We start from the raw sequence: 18,939 nt of genomic DNA, 5'->3' as shown, positions 1-18,939 counted from the left end.
AAGCAGCGCCCATACCCAGCTCCCTGCACCCCCTTTGGATGCAAGCCCGCAGGCTGGGCAGAGCGCTGCATCCTCTCCACTGCCCTGGGGCCTGGCTTCAGCACCTTCCTCTGACAGGGCTACTTGCACAGGATCTTAGCAAAAACGCATTCCTTTCATTCAGGACACTTTCCCTTTTGATGTCCAGGTACACGGCTGGACTCTCGTGATGGGCCATCACGTGCCTGGGTGAGGATGCTTGGAAAAACAACTCCTGACTCACTGCTTGGGGCACAGTAAATGAGCTGCTGGATGCACCTCGTTCTTACACAGCAGTAAAGGCTCCGTGAAACGAACAAACCCTGTCTAAATGGGAGAGGAAATTGATGGAGTGTTTATTTTGAGTAATTTCATTCATAACTTGGCACCAAGTGCTCCGTGAGATGACAAGTTCAGATTTTTCTAGAAGCTGCCTTCCCAGTGGGCAACTCTAGGTCCTGCTAAATTTAACACCTCGGGAGAGGCAGAGTAAAGTAACTCTCCCTCCCAGCTCTGCACAAACAGGCAGCGGAGGGGTGTGTGTATGTGTGTGTATGTGTGTGTATATGTGTGTGTGTTAGTTAAAAACCGCCCGCGACTTTCCCCGCGGCCGCTGAGCTCTTCGCGCTCGGGGGAATTTCAGTGCCCCCGCCCCGGTGCAGATCAAGGGCGGCGCGGCCGGGCCCGTGTGCGGGGGCTGCGTTCTGCGGGCCGGGCCGCGGGCTCAGCGCCGGCCGAGCCGGGCCGGGCCGGGCCGGACCCGACGGGGTGGGGGGGAGAGGGGGGGCGGCGGCTCCGCGCGGCCGCGAGTCCGGTCCGCGGCGGCGGTCCGCGTTTTGCGGGCGGCCGCTGTATTTCCCGGGCCGTCCATGGCTCGGTGCTGTTGGCTCTCTCTCCGTCTGATCGGCGCAGGCTGCGCGGGGCTCCCTACGGGATCAGAGCGCTCCCCCGCCGGGACTCCACTCCTCACATCCTCCTGCTGGGACTCAGCTACATTTCCAGCCAAGCCTGGCTTTATTATGTGTGTCTGCACTGCAGCCCCAGCAGCAAGATCAGGAGGAGGAAAAGGAGCCAGGACAAAGAAAAGAGAGGGAGGCTGGCGAGAGCTAAAGAAAATAAAAACCCAGGGCAGCAGCGGCAGCAGCGGCAGCAATGAAGGCAGGAGCGGTGCCACCTTCCAGCGAATAACCCATGGAGGCAGCTAGCGGCCCCGGCATCGATGCAAAGAAGCACTTACCTTGTTCCGCGAAGTGCGTGCGTGCAGGGGAAGGCGGCGGCGAGCGCGGCCGGCCGCGGGGAGCCCACCCGCCCGCCCGCCCAGCTCCAGCTCCGCGCCGCGCACGGCCGGCCGCGCCGCGCCGGGGACACCGGGCGGCCGCCCCTCGGCCCCCGCCGCCAGCATAAAAAAGGACTCGTCGCCCTCCCCGGTCAGCGGCGGGGGCGAGGAAGGGAGAGGCAGCCGGGGGCGAGCGGGCAGAGAGGGAGGGAGGGGGCCGAGCGCGGCCGAGGGAGGATTTAGGAAAATCGCAACAAGGTCGCACCCCCGGAGCGCCCCGGATTGCCGGGGCCGGAGCTCCTCGTGGGTTTAGACACTGAGTTCTCGCCGCGCGCCCTCCCCCACCGCATAGCCAGGGACCCCGTACAGGGCTCTGCTTCTTTTTTTTTTTTTTTTTTTTTTGCTTTTTTTTTCTCCTTTAAAAAAAATTTATTATTCCGAAAGTGCGAGCCGGACTGAGCCGCAGGACGCCTGCAAACTTTAAAGAGAACAAAAAGGCGGGTGGGGGCGCGGGCCGGGCTCGCTTTGCGTCGGTAGAATTTGCACATCCAAGGGGGGGGGGAGGGAAGGAAGGAACAAAAAACCCAAAAAAACAAAAAACCCAAACAACAACAACAAAAAAACAAGAAGAAAAAAAATATTGCAACTGTTGCGCCCGCGATTTTTCTTCTTTTTTCTTTCTTTCTTTTTTTTTTTTTTTTTTTTTTTCCCCGGGGGAAGGTGCCCGAGGGGGTGGAAAGAGGAGTTGAACTTGCCGCATTGCAACAGGCGAAAGAAGTGAGAAAATCAAATAATCGATCCCGCTGCTGCCGCTTCGCCTCGCAAAGTTTGGAGGTGCGGGGGGCGGGGGGGCGAGAGAGAAGGCAGGGAGAGGAAGAGAAGGAAGGGACAGGAGGAAGACGAGGAGGAGGAGGACGAGCCACGGCGCCCGGACATGTCCAGGAGGAAGCAAGCCAAGCCCCGCTCGGTGAAAGGTAAGGCATTCTCCGCCGGCCCCCGCCGCCGCCGCCCGGCCCCGGGCAGCCGCCGCCGCCTCCGCCGCCGCGACGCGGCCAATCAGGGCCGGGGCCCGGCTTGGCGGGGATTGCGAATCCCCCCCCGGTACGGGCTGGTGGTGGCGGAGACCCCCCCGGAACCGACGGCGTGTCCCTGCGCGGGGCATCCGCCCGCCCGCCGTCCGTTCCGGGGCTGTGTGGGTACCGCGGTGCCGGCCGAGACTCGCCGGCGACACGTGTCGCGATAATTGATGAAAGAAGCCGGTGGCATCGTTGAGGCTGGGAGGGAGGAAAGTTTGGCGGTGATGCTCGGGTGCGGTGGCGCATCGGCGGACCGAGGAAGGGAGGAATGAGCTCACTCGTGTTTTAGCCAGTTAGCCCGAAATTAATGTTCCTTTATGATTGGGAATAGTAGCGCCGTCTGTTTGCTCCTTCTGTCCAATGCGCGTAAGGGTGGTGAAAGAAGGGGAGAATTAAACCCGATTTGATAGATAGGGGTTAAGAATTTGCTTGGGCTTGAAGAAACAATGGCCAAATTTAGTAACGGCTTTATGAGTAAAGGTTAGACATTAAACTATGCGTATTCTTCTCCATGCCCAGCGAAGCGGTGTTTAAAATCTCCTGTTTACCTCCGTAAGAAAACAGCTGCTGGAGAAACGTAAAGGGAGGGCCGGGACCAGCCCCGCGCCGTACTGCACGCATTGCCAGCTTTTTGACTTTTAAGTGAATGGGTGCGAGAGAGAAAGCGGGATTCCCGAAGCCTTTCGCTCCCAGCCACGAGGAGGTTAGCTGATGTTGGGGAAGGTTTTATTGTCCTCTGCACAAAGCAGAAGTCGCAAACTCAGTAGACCCGAGGCTTTGTTGTAGAAGCACAAAAGGATCAGAACTTTGGATGCCCAGAAGATGAAACAAAAAGTCCAAAGCTTTTCTAATTAAATAACTCGTAAGTGAAAAAAATTAGCGTGCACTTAGTCGACCCACTAAAGAACAAATTGAAACCCCATGCAGGGCCATTTTATATTATTTGTGAAGTATCCATTCTTTAATAGATGATTGCAGTGTAAGTTGTATGTGCTTCAAATGTTTATCAAGTTTTTGTAAAGTCGGTCCTTCATCTTTGTACAACTCCCTTAACAATTTTTCCCCAAACTAAGAGCACCTTTTAGCATTGTGCTGTGGGGCAGGTTTGCAGCGTGGCATTGTGACCCTCCGCAATCCCAGACAATCTGCTAAAGGAGCTGCTTCAGTAATTGTTAGATGAATGTTTCAGTCTCTGGCCAGAAGAAAGGGCAAAGATAGAGCTATTTCTAGGGAACGCTCTGAAATACATTGTTTGAAACTAAAAGAATCGCAGTTTGAGAACAGTGGAGCAGGCCTTGGGTCATGACTTCTCTCAGATGAGAGGATCACATTTAGTGGCCAGGCCTCTGGAGTTTAAAATATTTTCCTGTGCTAAAGTGTCACATTTAACATTCAGGAAATAGTTCTATGCCAGTGCAAACAGTGTTTGCTCTAGAAGCTCAGTTAGTAAACCTTGACATCTTGTGACATACAATGTTAGATATTTACCATTTATTACTCTTTTGTTCTCTTTCTCATTGCTTTTAGGCTGCAATAGCTCTTGCAAGTGGTTGATACTTTATAATGAAATTTTGACTCTAATTCTGATATAGAACTGATCACTATTTACATGATCACTTTTTATGAATTAAAGTAGATAGCTTTATGACTGGCAAGTCATAACTGAGAAACATTATCCCTGTAATGCAGAAAAATCTAGAAGGTCTTTGCAACAGTGAGCTGGGTGAAGCCCAGTTTTTAAAGATTCTAAATATTTCTGAGGTCTCTAGGCACAAAAAATGTTTCCAGCTTCAGCAAAAACTGGATGTAAATTACAGGTCTTAGTTTGAGCTGCCTAACGGGGAGTCTAAGAATGAGCTGAATCTGGGTGAAATTCTGGATAATAGGAGGCAGCTCATATGTGCATGTAGGATAAAGAAATTCTTCATTTCTTTCTATTCACCCATATCTTCTGCTTGTAAAAAGTCCATTTTATACATTTTGTGGTCTAGGGAGCTGGCAACCCAGTAGATTGCCACAGTACACGTTTCCATGGAAATAATTGAGATGTAATAAATAAAGGCACTCTGAGGTCATAGGTTTCCTAATTCAACTGAGAAGAAAACAAGCATAAATTACGTGGATATATGTGTGGCATTTAGGAGTTAAAATAATTTAACATTTTTCTCTTTTTCATCTTTTATTTCACTTTGTATAGCAGCTTTGCTATTTATTAACCACTACGAGATTTGTGTATCCTTTTTCATTCTGAAAGATTATGCACTAAAATAGGATCAGTCTGTGCCTGTGATGAAAGGGATTACTCTGCATTCAAAAAGCAAGTTGCCTGCTCTTAAAGTGGGAGCAATGCTGACTTTAAAGAAGTGATTGACTTTGACAGAAGTATCGAATGTTGACAAGTCTTAGATGCGCGTTATTGCAAATGAAGTGATAGCAAACCCAAAGTGGATGCCAGCACAGCTGCAGGTCAGGTGGCCCCTGTGCTGTATTAGGAGGTCTCAGGTTCAGCCTGGCAGAAACTTACAGCAATTCCTGCAGCTGTAACTCCAGCAGTAGCCCTGGGCTTCCCCCTGACACGGGATTTATGATTTGCAATACAATTCACTGATTTGTTTTGACCATTAGTTTGTGCAAACTTGAAGATACCTTCTAGCTGGTGGTTGGGGACAATGCTGGCCTAAGGGAAGGTGGTTTCACATCAGTGAGAATGGAATAAAAGTGTGAGTATTGAATCTGTGCTGGTTTACAAAATAAACACTTAGGGGACAGTGTGGTGGTAGCAATGATGAAGTAAAATACTTTCTGAAGCTTTACTTCACATCACAGATGAAGCCCATGAAAGTAATTTTCCTCAGCACAGACTCTTGCCCTGTTGCCAGTAACCTCAACTGCTGAGAGCTTTTTCAGTTCTCTGTAAGGAAGAGTTATACCTTGCTCAGTGTTGTTAAAACCACGTGGACCTGAACCCCAGAACATAACACAGCTGTCAATGTCAAAGCACTCTGTCTTGTCCCCCATTACAGCTGATATTAACACTGATGTTCTTAAAAGTTTGTTTGGTGCTGGCTGCTGCAGGGAGTGGGGGGCACCCAGTCCACTCAGGGGGCTGAGGAGGGCAGGTCTTCCTTCCTGCCCTTGGTCAAACTGCAGCTTCCCGTGCTTGGAGGTGGTTCTGGACAGTGCCGTGCTGGGATGTGGGTAACAGCAACCCGTGGATTTCCAGTCCCATGTAATGGGAATTGAGGCATTACTGGACTGCTCTTTGTGGGACTGGGCTCGCATTGGCACAAGGTTTTGAGCATCAGATGCACTTTGGCTGCTGAATTTGACAGTTCTGCAAATTGCTGTCAGCTTGCGGGGGTATTCTGTGCATAAACGTGCTAGTTGGTAATCAAACTGTTTTGCAAAAGAATGCACTAATTAACTCTAGATTTGTTATCCTACTTGAAGTTGCAGAATTGCTGTCATATTTTTTTGCTTTCTGTTGGCAAAAAATGCTGATAGAAACTTTTGATTCACACCCTACCTGCCTCATTTGTGTCAGTCAAGAAGAGAAAAGGGGGGTTGCTCATTACTTCGTTATCTGCAAAGTAAATAAAAATACTTCAACCATTTGCTGAGTTCCAATTAGTTGATTGCTATGAATGATCTTCTTTAAAGGAATGCTGTTTTACCTATCTGCTCATACAAAGGTTTGATTTTGAATGTCTTGTGAAAAGGATTCTCTTTGTCTTGATTGATGTCAAGAATAAAAGCATGATGGTAATATCCCTTTGAAAGCTATTGTATTGTCAGCTCTGGCTGACAGCAGGAGGCCCTCCTAGTGCTATAGATTAGCGCTGTGAAAACACTGACATTTTCTTTGTTATATTGCTGTTGTTCTGCTTGCAAAGTCAATTATACAATGTTGGAGCTCAGTTACAGAGTTGACTGTGGAAGTAACAATGTCTTTCATACTTGTCTTAAAGATATAATTTTCCTTTTTTCCCAGTTGATAAAGAAGAACCTGAAGGTACTGGAACAGTACATTCTACAAATTAAATTTTGACAAGTATAATCATAATTGCCAAATACAAGAGACTTGTGCGATTATCCTTTAATTTTACAGTTCATTCAAGTTTCGGTGGAATTTTATTGATACAGTGAAAGCAGCAGCTAAAATTGATAAAACTCATATCAAATAAGATTACGCTCTTGATTGTTCTTTATCAAGTGTAGCTTTTGGGGGATTAGGAATAATTGGAGATGTTGGTGTTTCATTGTGGGGCTGGTGCCCTGAGAGTGTTTGAATCCATGCAGTATTCCGAGCACTGCCTTCAGGGATTAGCCTGCAGTTTTTAATTTTTGCCTGTGTATTTTGCTACAAGCCTAGCAGCGTTCTCCTCTGAACTCCACAAGTCCCATTTTCCTGCCTCTCTCTCCCTCTGGTATGCTCTCCTGGACGGGATCTGGGTGGTATTTAACTGGTTTTACTGATTGAAACTCCTGCCTGTGTGCAAACACCTTTTAATTGCGGCCTGTTCCCATTGGTCTCAGTGAATATAACGAATAAACATGGCCAAAAATTGAAAAGAGTGGGAAAGGTAGCACAAAACATTTAAATATAAATGGGAAGAAAATAGAAATCTCATATTTTTAGTGATGCTATGTCTAAAGCCATTGAAGACGAACAACTACCATTGTACAGCTCTTGGAGGATTCTTCCAATGTTTTTCTTCAAAAATATTTGTGTACAATCAGTGCAAGTTAAAGAACATCATTCACTGCTGAATTGCTTCAGATGACACATGCGAAGAAAAAAACAGAGATGTCTTGTAGGACGTTAATTGTAGGATTTCTAAATTACTATTATAAACTAATAGAGTAACAAAAGATTCTACAGTTACCAGTAATTTGTCAGGATTTATTTTGTTTTTCTTCAATAATTGAAAATTAATGTCTTGAAGTGAAAGCAGATGTTCATGCCATCCTCTGAACTGGATATAAAAATGATGTTTTGTAGATGCATTAAGCTTGTGTAAATACAGATTTTCTTATCATAGATGTGGCTTTGGCTTGGTTTTATCTATTGTTTGGTGCCAAATTAACTTTTAGGTTAAACATGGGTAAGTGGTTTAAGCTTGGTTAAAGTAACTAAATTGAATACTTGAGGTGGTACCCAGTGATCAATTACTACAGTAAACATTTTAAAACCCTACCTTACCTGCTGGCTTTATGAATGATGAGACTTTCTCACACTGTAGAATTAATATTTACTTCTATTTGATAGGTGCACTTGTAATTGTTTACTTGGCTATTTTTATTGAATTGGTTAATTTTTATCTTGCTTTCCAATTCCAATTTGTGAAATCAGTTTCAGATGATTACAGCGTTTGAAAAATGCAAACCACATTTTTTTAAAAAAGATATAATCTCTTGGTCTCATGCATCATATGTATTATAATATTCTCTTGCACAAAAGATTATTAATTACCCACAATAATTGAACTGTCTCATAAAAAGCCTATATCAGGTCCTCATCACTCCATCAATGTCCTCTGTAAATGCCTCTGAAAAAGCGTGGCTATTATATTCCCTTGTATCCTAGTAAATGTGCTGGAGAAATGAAATACTACTCATATAAAACCTATTAGAGACTCCTGCTAAATCTTGACTGACAAATGGTGGTGGAGGGGAGGGCCTGGCTTTGGTGCATGCGTTGGTGGACACGGACTCAGCGAGTGCAGGTGGGAGCTGGAGCCAAGTGAGGACCAGCTCCGAGCTCTGTGTGCATTTATTCCACAAGTTTTAGAGCCCAGAAGTAGATTCTCATGCATTTTCTTTCCTGATTCCATTAGTAAATGGAGTTTAGTTGCTGGTTCCTTTTTCTCTTAGACAAATAAGGTGATGAGAGTTTTAAGTACTACATCTTCTTGACAACACCTAGATGTACATATATGTGCAACAGTGAATTATGGTGGCTTCTTGGAATCACATTATTCTGGGGAGTAGAAGGATGTGCAGGGACTAAATGGTCTCTTGTGACACTTCCAGCTACAGAAGGCTCAGGCTTCGACCTCTTACAGTGGCTTGTTTTCAAAAATGTAAACAAAGGCACCTGATGGTGTTGGAAACTGGGTGCTGCCATTTGGAACAGGCTCACAGATCTCCCTGTGGTGCTGTGGGTTGGTGGATGGTGTTAGCTTTCCACAGAATGACTTACTTCAGGTAGCACTGCAATACCCATCTGAATCTAGCCATAAGTACCTTCATTATATTGTTTGCACTTGCTTAGAAAGAAAACCTTTTCCTTTCTAGCCACAGATTAGGCAACAGAAAGACCAATTTGTAGAGCTTGCAAATGCCACTTGTTAATCATATGCAGTACAATTATTAATTTTTCCCTCTTCCCCCTTGGATGTATTAAGTCAACTTTTTAGCTTTTTTATGTAATTGAAATTCGCCCTTTGTTACCTGGGCATGAATTATTTTTGAAATGTTGTCATTACCCGCCCTGCTGTGAGGTTTATCTCTTCTGTTCATCCTAATTAAATAAAACATACTGTTGTTTGCTGGTCTCGTGTTGAACTGAATTACCTGCCTGAAGGCTCGCTGGTGTCGGGCTCCGGCTCGCTTCTTGTTGCAGCAGCAGCAGCCGTTGACTAACACATTTACTTTTAGATTTTCATTTCAAAGGGCTCAGTTTGTGCAGTGTGACAGGTGAATGGTGAATGCTTTACAGGACTTTCAAGAGCTGAACAAACAGCAAAGGACTTATTGCTACTGCAGCCGCGTGGCAAGTACAAATGTAAGGCAGCCTTTGTGGCAGAGAAGTGTTTCCTTTGCTGCATAGAGGCCACTCAGGAGACCTGAAGGGCTCACTTGGGTATGCTGGGGGTGAAATAATCTCAGTCGTGATCTCATTTAAACCCACCCTACCTGTGTGTTCTCCTGGGCAATTTCTAGTAGGGTTGATCTCGTCTCTCTTTGTAGCATCACCCGCAGTCATGTTCTCCTTGAGTCTGGCACTGATAATGAAGGCTGCTTCAGAAGTGTAACAGTTGGAGTTTCTTTACACAGAAGTTATTTCTAGTTGATATTAGAGAACGTAAACAATGCATTCAGGTTTGAAAGCGAAGCAGAGGGAAAGATCCCTGCTTGTAGAGAAACAGTTTGTTTAAGCCTCTGATAGCACTGCAGAAAATGCATTGCTCACTAGTGAAATCCTGCTATGAGTAAAAGTACGAGAATTAACAAGTCGCTGTACTCCGGTCTCTGTTGGCTCCTGCTAGGCTCTGGAGGTTTGGTCAAATGTGGCCTAATTCCGCTTTCCAAATATTAAAAAAAATTACACAGAGGGCAAAAAGACAAGTTCTTAATATGCATATCCTGGGAAAATCCTAAACCAGTATTTTTACCCCCTCCAGTCCCAAGGCTAATCAAAATTCCTTTGTTTCCACATCTACCATTAAAATATATGCCTCCCTTGGTTGCCTGCTGACTGTACAAGTTTAACCACTCAATCGATTGGACTCACAAAAGCTGCTACTGACTTTTGGTAGTATTTGCCCACAGGTAATTTAGAGATTGAGGTGAAGATCTAGGCACCCTTCACCAGGTGCTTAAATCTGCAGCTCTGTTCATTTCTTGATGATCCTCACCTGGCTGAGATGAGGTTTTTCTGGGTTATTACTGGGGCAGGTTAGCCAAGCATCCACCTGCTGATTGCTGGAACTTGCTTCACCTGGTGGGCAGCTGAGTGTAATGAGGATAAGAAGTCTGTTAGTGAAGACAGACTTACCATGTGCCTTAACAAGGGAGTGGGGCAATGTAGAGGTGGAGTGCTTTGCTGGGTGTGTGGCTGCTTTTGCCATCTTTAGTGTGAGTACATTAATTTTTTTCCCCCTTTGATAGCAATTGGGTCTGGGTTGTATGTTTAAGTGTAAGTCTAAGCTCTCAGAGTAGTTCTGTTAATTGAGGTTTGTGTTGGAAGACTGAGTAGGCTTATCAGCTGTAGGGTAAAGGCTCTCTCTTGTTGTTGTTGTAGTGTTTCTTACAGGCTCTGGTGGGGGTTGGATTTTAGTCTCATTCCTTACACTGCAATTAAAAGAGCAGGAGCAGCAAAGAGACTTGATGAGAATGGTCATTCAGGATCTAATGCTGGAGAGAGTGTCTCCTGCTCCTTCTGCTGACTCTGAGATTGTTGCTGGGAGGATTTCCAGGGGAGCACTGGGAAGGTTCAGGGTGCAGAAGATGCTGCAGGGCTGTGGGAGCTTGTAGATGGCACTGGGGAAACCCAAGAGACCTGGGTTGTGTTTAACAGCTGTCACTGTAAGCAGGTACAGATTTACATGAGAGAAAGTGATTGTGATTCTGCATTCTTTCAATTTCATGTCTAAAAAAAAGGAAAACCAAAAGGAGGTAGAGAAAAAACATGGTAGAAGGCTGAACTTCATACTTTGGGAAGTGGAGATGCTAAACAGAGAGAGAAATAAAATAGGGAACGTAGGAAATCTGTTGGTGCAATTTGAGTATGGAGGGTGCTTGATGATTAGGTGCATAGCTTTGGCACTGAGGTTGGCTTACCTGGATCTGTATCTATATTATTTTTAATTTTAAATATAAAGACTGAGGGAAGGAACAGATTTGAAAAGTTGACTCTAGCTCCATGGAAAAGTGTGTAATTATGCATAAGCAGAAAAAAACCACTAGACATGCAAATGACCTAAACAACATAGCTTTTCTGCTCTTACTAGACAGTGACAGTGCTTTCCTGCCTTGCTGTGTTTGTTGTGCTATATAGTTATTTTCCATTTAATATGGAGACATTTGAGGACAAGTGTGATTGCAGTCATCAGTTCTTGGCATTTCAACTATTTTAGGATCATGGCAGCATCTGAACTTGGCCTGTGAGGACTCACAATTGTTCAGGGTTTTGTATAGAAGGGGAGATCAGGTTGGTAACTGGAAAAAGTAGGTTTTCAACACTTACTGTGTGACTATACATAAATGCATATAGTATATGATGTCTGTTCATGTGTAAATGAAAGAGAAAGCTTAGAGGAATAGGTAATATCTTTTGTTGGGCCAACTAAAATGGTTGCAAAATGCAAGGAAGTTTTTCTGGTGTACAAGCCTGCCTGCTGTGCTGAAAAAAGCAGCAGCATTCTGCCTATTTTTCTTGATAGGTAAATGTAGCATTGTTTTAATTTACTTATTCAAGCTATTACTCAGATTTCTGTAGCTTCATTAGATTACTCACATGAGTAAAGAGATACTGGATTACATAGTAATGCCAAGCTTGTGTATTATTTATTGCTGAATTCTGTGGATGCATTTTGGTTGGGTAATTTGCTCATGGCCTCCTTTATTTCTAGGAAAATGGCATGCCTTGCCCTTCATAATTTCTTTGCTTTTACTGACCAGACTGTTCCCCCAGAGGGCATGTGGGATGTGGCAGAGTACTGAGAATATCGGGGTGGGGAAGTAGAGAAGGAGGGCTGTGTGTGACTTGCACCTTATTTATGTTTATACTAGAATTATGTAGAAAAAAATGGTGTGTTTCTGGCAGGGATACTTTGTGGGGAATGTAGTAGGCAACTCTGGCTGCCAAAGTTGTTGTCTCAAAGATTTTTTTCTTTCTTTAAAAGATGAAGTACTTTGGTCTGATTCTGAGGATACTTGAAGAGTATGGTACAATGCATTATGAGCTGTTTTAAAATGAAACTCTGAGTGCTTGTCTTTGGCTCTTGAGTCTTGCCCAATGCTTGTATATGAGTCCATTGGCCTGATTCCTATAATTTCAAGGGTTTTTCCTGCTTGATAACAGATAAGTGATATTTGTTTTAGAACTCAAATTTGATTTATTTTGATTACTGTTTTTGGTCTCAAATGCTTAACAGAGAGCTTCTTTTTTTCATTCTTCTCAATATAAGTAAATTCAGAAATAAGCCTGAACATAAAGGTGAGGGTCTGAAAACCCCCAGCCCTGAGAGATGCTTGGCAGAGGCGTGGTGTGCCTGGCTGCAGTGCCCCGAGGGTGCTGTGGAGGGGGAGCTGCTGGCCCTGCCTGCAGAGCTGCCAGGCTGCACTGCTGGGTGTCCCTGGCTGCAGCAGGAGCTGCTGCTCAGGGGCCTGGGGGCACAAACCCCCTGCAGTTGGCAGAAGGATGCTGTGTTGGTGGTGGGGCTCTTGGTGTTATGCAGGCAGATTGCTCACAAATGGGGTTTGCTGGCTGCTCTGACATGCACCAGGAATTCTCCCAAAGACAAAATGCATATTTTCATAAAGAGGTATCAGAGTTATGTTTTCCCCCTTGCCAGTGGGTCTGTATTCAAAACGTGGCTCCAAAGAAAGTGCATAGAAAAATGAGCTTTTAATTTGTCACCTGCTGCTGTACCACCCTGTCCTCCTTGAGATGCCAAGTTGTAAATGAGGTTTTTGTATCCCCACACATGGCCATCCAAGAAATGTTCTCTCTGTTGTAGCAGTCAGTGGCACAGCTGAAGACATCAGACTAGTGGCTTAAAGCCTGCTGCTGTCTGATTGGCATGAGCAAAGCCAATGTGGGGCAAAACTTGAGCAAACAAAATGGCAGGTAAAGAAATTGCTGTCTCCAGTGGCTTTGGAGGTCCTGGCTGCCTCCAGAGCAGGAGCTGCTAAAACCTTTCTGTCTCACAGTGTTAAACAACTGTGCTTCCTTTTACCTTATGCTGTCCCTCAGAGTGCTATTGGAAAGCTCCCTTCAAATGAACCTTAGAAAATGCAATATTGTTTCTGCAGGTCTTATTTGGGAGAATAGTGTCTTGCCAGGCTGCGTGTGCGCTCTTACACCCTGCCTGTTTGTCCAAGCACTGGGGGTGGTGCACATGCCAGCTGTAAATTCTTGTCTCCTAGCAAACCTCAAACCACCTAATAAAAACATTGCTTGAGGTAGCCACCAAGAACTTGATTTTTAATTTATGCATAGATGATGATGGTTTCAAGGGAAAATAGCCCAACTGTGGGACAGGAAGGGAAATTGCCATGATGATTCCTACATATCTGTAGCCTAAGAAAATGTCTGTGAAGTCCCTCTAGCAGCTTTGTTTCCCTTCCTATAGCATCTGTCCCACTGTGAAACTTGGGAAGCTTGAGGATTTCCTCAGGTTGCAGCCTGAGTAGGATTTCCTTCCCAGGTTGCAGCCTCTTTACTTGTTTTTTCCTCCTTTGAATCTTTGCTGGTTTAGCCCCTTGCAGTTAGGGAGAACATGGCCACAACCCTGGAGGTGCCTCCAGGGAAGGAAAATGGCAGTGGAGGATGGGGCAGGGTGAGCCTGCCTGCTGGTAGTGAGCCTGGAGTCCAGCCTCAGCCACTGCTCAGCCCATGGTGGGAGCTGCTGAGGCCCTGGCAGGGAGGGGATATGGTAATCCTGCTCTTTTGGGAAGGTGAAGGTAGTTGGCCCCTTTATTAGAGGGAATTTATCTGCTTCTCTGTCCTTCTTACTATCTGTTGCTGTCTTGACTTGATTTTCTTTTATTGCCACATCCCAACAAGTTTGGTTTTTTCCTGAAGATTTTCTTGATTTGATGTTGTCATGTTGGAAAAACACACACCAGTCCCTGGATTAAATACAATCTGGAAATTGGCATTTGTTAAACACTCTGTTCTGGAAGGGAGCGTGGAGGTGAACCCTGGTTGGTTTGAGGCTGCCATTACCTACACTCAGCCTGTGAAACTGTTTTTTGACTCTTGGCTGCCTGGCCCAGTCCCAGGGCTGTGCCCACTGCTGCTCCAGGTGAGAGCAGATCTGATGGGGTTCATTCTCCTTCTGTTTCTGGATTCCTGTCCTGCTGCCTTCCTAGCTTCCTGCAGAGCTGATTTGATCTACCAGTTCCCCAGAAAAGTAACCCTGTAGCTCTCTGCTGGCCAAGCACAGCTCTGGGGTGTGTTAGGGCAGGGCAAGACTCCTTATCAGTGTTTGAGTTCCACTTTGGGTCAAACCTTTGTGGAAAGAGCCTCATGGGGGAGGCTGGCCCATGGTCCCTTGTGTGGGAAGTGCGGGTGCATGTGTATCTGCAGGGGGCTGATAGGGCAGGTTGTGAGCCCCCTGAGACTGTGCCCAGCAATGATGGCCACTGAAGCAAGTGCTCAAATCCATAGTGAAGCACAGGCTGCAAAGGAGTACAGCCTGAAGAAGTTCACTGGAAGTTATGAAGAGTAGACTCAAGTTGTACAAGTGCTTGGTGCTCTCTGCCATTCCTGGCACAATGATATGACCCGGCAGAGGTGAGCTGGGGAGTGCTTGGTGCTGTGCCCCTGCAGTGGCTGGATGCTGCTCCTCATCCCTCTCTGGATGGGGGCCCAGGCAGGCAGGCAGCTGTGCCATGAAAGGAATGCAAAGCAGAGAAGGGCAGAGCTCCTGCTGTGGGCAGGGACAGGGCCCCCGGACCAGGGTTCAGCCAGCACCTTTCACTGCTCCTGTGCTGGGGAGTTGCTGGCAGCAGCCTTGTGTGAGGCAGCATTGCTGGGGAACAATTTTCTTCTCTATTCTAACATAGTAGAAATAATGCCACTAAGAAATTAGGTTATGTATCTCAAGGGAAAGGGAGATTTGTTATTCTGCTTTTAGCTTGCACCATAGACTGTGTCACCATGGGGCCCACACCACCAAGTGGGTGCTTGTGCTAATCCTGGCACTTAAGTGCCAGACAGCTCTTTGTCAGAGGCTGTTCTGTCTCCTGTGCTTGGGTGACAGGAGTTACTGTGGTAAATTCCAGCTCTTTTAGCTACTTTATAGTCCGTTTTCTTAGGGGTGGATTTTGACTATGGTTGACTGAAATGGCACCGTGTCCCATGAATGTCCTGCCCGGGCTAGCTCATGTTCCTGGGCTTATAATGTCACAGTGGCTTTGTGGAGGACAAAGCCTCTGCTGCCCAAAGCACTTGGTGTCCTTGGGCCCACGAAGCTGGTGGCCAGCCTGGCCTCTCTAGTTGCAGCAGTGCCTTGTGCTTGTTTGTGTTCTTACTGGGATAATTTCTGATGCAGCAAATTTTGCTGGCTTTCCCTGTTAGGAAAGGAGGATCCCTCCTCCCCCTACCTTCCTCCCCCCTTCCCCCCATCTGCTTATTTTTAGTCACATGAAGTAAAAGAATTGGTTGTTTGCCAAGATGAAAAACCAACAAACAAAAACCCCAAAGCAACCACAACATTGTACCTTTCCTTGCGTTTAAAAAAACATTTCCTTGTAAGTGTAACTAATGATGTGGGTTTTTCATAGAAGCCTGTGATTCAGTGTTAAACCAATAGCACATCAAAGAATAAAAGACTGGTTTATTGTGTGTTTTCCTATTTAATATTACTCTTGTTCAGATTTTGGAAAACTTTGTGGTGTGAAAACATGAAAAAAAATTTCCTTCTTATAAAGGAATACAGGAGAATGAGATCTTTAACTCAGCATGCTTGTGCAATAGCATTGGTTGAGCTGCAGTCTGGGCTCACAAACAGCCTTACTTAAAAAAGCAAGGTTTACATTTTATAAATATTTCTGCCTCTCTTTCTCCTTCTTTTGCAATACCTAACGTACACTGTCTGTTCTGCTGTTAACTCCCTGATGCAGAATTCCTAAGTTTGGGCTAATAGAAAATTTGGAGGATTCTTCATTATCTGAACCTCTTGAGAAATACCAAATATGTTCCAGTAATTGTGGTGTAGTACAACAGGGAGTCACACTGGCAGTTTGTTGGAAAGGGTTTTTCCTGTAGTTATGAAAACCATACAACTATTAAAATCCCCAAAACTGAAACCACTGGGATTACTCACATACTTACAGTTAAGCGCATGCCTAAAGGTAGATAGATTCAGCATGGCATTTTTGACTGGCATTTGATTCCTAGCTCGAGAATGAGGAAAAAAACCCCAAACCATTCCTCAGTTGCTTCAGTCCTGTGCAGCCTTTTTATTCTTTATTTACATGCTGGTGTATGCTGGGCTCTGGTTCATGACAGAAGCACCTGGGTTTGCTGTAAAGCAAATTATTGATAATAAGGAAAGAAAAGTTTGCAAAATAATACTCCAGGCTACTAGAAGAGACTTGGAGTCAGATTTTTTCCCCTTCTGCCTCTGCCATGGCTCCTGAAAGAATGAGCATGTGTCAATTTTTTTTCTCCCTCTCTCAATGTTTTTTATGTCAGTAGTATGCAAAGAGGATATAACGTTTGCCTTGGAGAGTAGAGTGAATTTATTAAACACTGAGATGCTGGATAGGTGAAAGTGAAATGTAATACTGATGTTATGGCTCAGGTCATAATATTTGGATTTGCTTTGTGGTTGTTTCATTTTCCCTATTATAGATGATGTTTTTGCTGTTAACTCTGTTGTATAAAATGGAAAGTGATGCTTGATTTCTAGATCCAGTGTAAGGACTTCTTTCCTTGCTGTGCAGCCTTTATTGAAAAGGTGCTGGTTGCCTTGCTCTTCTGTCCACAAGGTAGCAATAGTTCCAGCTCTCTGTATTTCTCAGTTTCTCTCTTAAAAACTTTCTTCTATGAAATATTTTCAATCTTTAATATGACTTTCTCTAGGTGTGTGCCTACAAGCGTACTGATATATCACCCTAAGCAGTTAGTTAGCCCGCCTGTTCTTCTTGTGAAACTAAATGCATTTTGCAACTATGAAACTGTCTAAGCAATTTGCTTTGAGCCAAAATTTGGAAATATGAAGGTTGGCGAGGGTAACTAATGAGAAAAATGTTTTTGTTACACTTCTTTAAAGAAGATTCATTTGCACAAGTATCAATATGTGGGGAATTTAATTTTAAAACCAGCCCCAGCCACTTTGTAGAAAAATATAATGCAGTACATAAACTCATTTTAGACACTACTTATTCTACTGTGTCCCATTAGTTGATGTTTACACAGTGCTTTGAAAATGTAAAGCCCTATAGAAGTGCTTATTATTACTACATTATTATTATTCTCCCTCTTGAAAAAAGACCCTCTAGGGAGAGGGAGACTTGCTCTGCATTTCTTCTGTGGTGCAGAGCCCACAAGAAGTATACCCACTTGTTTTGGTTTGTGCATTCTTCCCTCCCCATTTCCATGCTTTTGGAGAAAAAGTACTGTGTTTTAGAGATTAGAGCTTTTATTTAGTTTATGCTGGGTAGCTACAGCAATGAGAACATTATTTGAAGGCATATAAAAATCTTAAAATAGCTTTTTATTACACTCTGTGCAACAAAGTGAATCACCACCCTGGCATTGGCCCCTGTGGTTTGTGGGTGCTGGGGCCCCTTGCCCAGCCTGGGCACTAAGGGATAAGCAGCAGCCAGTGATGGTGCCCTTTGCTGGGCTCCTTGTGATCTTCCTTCTTCCACAAAGTCCTTCTTGGACCCTTGTGGGCCCATGGACAGAACTTGTGAGTGAAGGGAGTGCAGGAATGGTGCTAACAAAGCCTGAGAAGAATTTCCCTCCTGTAGAGAGGAAGCACTACAAGTTTTTCTGCAGGATCAGAACTGCTGTTTTTCCTTCTGACCTGTATCACTACAGAAGGACAAGATTTCAGTTTAAGTTACTCTAATCCCCTTTATTCCTTGCCTCATTATAATGAGAATGGCTTTTAGTGGGCAATATTAACCATTTGCATCCTGAAACTTGAGAGCAGTTCTCTTTGCCTCCTTGTTATATATACTGTGCCTTACCATGGTGGAGGCTGTAATCATGGCAGATGAAATTTGGAGTTATTTCTGCCTAGGTACCCCTAGGCTTGCATTGTCATAAGGTGAAGGAGCAGTTACCATAATCCTCCTTTAAGTACAGTGTGGAGCTTTCCACTCCACTCCTACTTTTACCTTTGTTCCACTGTGGTTGGGTGCTTTGGCCCCTGCCTGGCTTCATGTTGGGTTCCCTGCAGTGCAGCAGCTCTGCTTCCAGCATTCCAAGCCCATCTTTACAGTCAGCTCCATTTTGGGAAAAGGAACAGAGGAAAGGGAAAGAGTCCTTGAAAATGTGAAGGAGGGCATGGTCTGAGGATATTGTTTATTACACAACATAACCTGACTTAGGTTTGTCACTGAATTTGGCCCTTGGTTATGTCACACACATGGCCACTAAAAAATGAGGTCTCATGCAGCATTTCAGCCTGGCTTCCACCAGAAATAGGGTTTTACACATGTACCCTTTGCTCTGAGCTGGGTGTCCCCAGGCAGTAGTAGGGGATGCTGGTCAATGGTAGCTGTGGTCCCAAACCTCTACAAACAACAGCAGGGTGAAGGAAGGAGGGAAAATCTGCTGAGAGAGCTGCAGTAAATGGTGAGCAGCTCATACAGGCAAATGCAGTGTAGGAGAGGCTGCAGTATGTGGGAGTGGGATGTGGTGACAGGTTGGGCCAGTCCTGGCCATGTTCAGAGCTTCCTTTATTCACTTCAAGAGATAAATAGTTCAGCTGTGACTGACAACAGTTCCAGGCATTGTCTGAATTAAAACTGAAGTGTAAGTGTGGTCTGATAACTCACACCCACGTATTGTGTTAGCACTTGTTAATGGGTTCATCAGCCTTGTCTCTGCAGGTCTCATGCTTTAGCTTCAGAGAGGAAAGCACTAGGCTGCAGGGA

At 45.1% G+C, this 18,939-nt stretch overlaps 1 protein-coding gene across 2 annotated transcripts in view; it reads left to right on the top strand.

The window, feature by feature from the left end:
- The window catches only part of ZNF423 (zinc finger protein 423), a 281,081-nt gene that overhangs the window by 53,648 nt on the left and 208,494 nt on the right, over positions 1-18,939 (top strand). The window contains exons 1-2 of one of the 2 annotated variants that reach the window (XM_071440357.1): positions 940-1,445; positions 2,015-2,268. The exons of the other annotated variant lie outside the window; for it this stretch is intronic. Coding sequence (XP_071296458.1) covers positions 2,229-2,268 — 40 coding nt within the window. The 5' untranslated portion in view covers positions 940-1,445; positions 2,015-2,228. Of the gene's footprint in view, positions 1-939; positions 1,446-2,014; positions 2,269-18,939 lie in introns of those variants that run through there. 2 annotated transcript variants of the gene reach the window in all.

The sequence above is a fragment of the Agelaius tricolor genome, unplaced genomic scaffold, assembly GCF_023055355.1.
Source record: "Agelaius tricolor isolate 1412-34295 unplaced genomic scaffold, bAgeTri1.0.p SCAF_15, whole genome shotgun sequence".
NCBI lineage: Eukaryota > Metazoa > Chordata > Aves > Passeriformes > Icteridae > Agelaius > Agelaius tricolor.
This window is presented reverse-complemented; position numbering and strand designations above follow the sequence as displayed.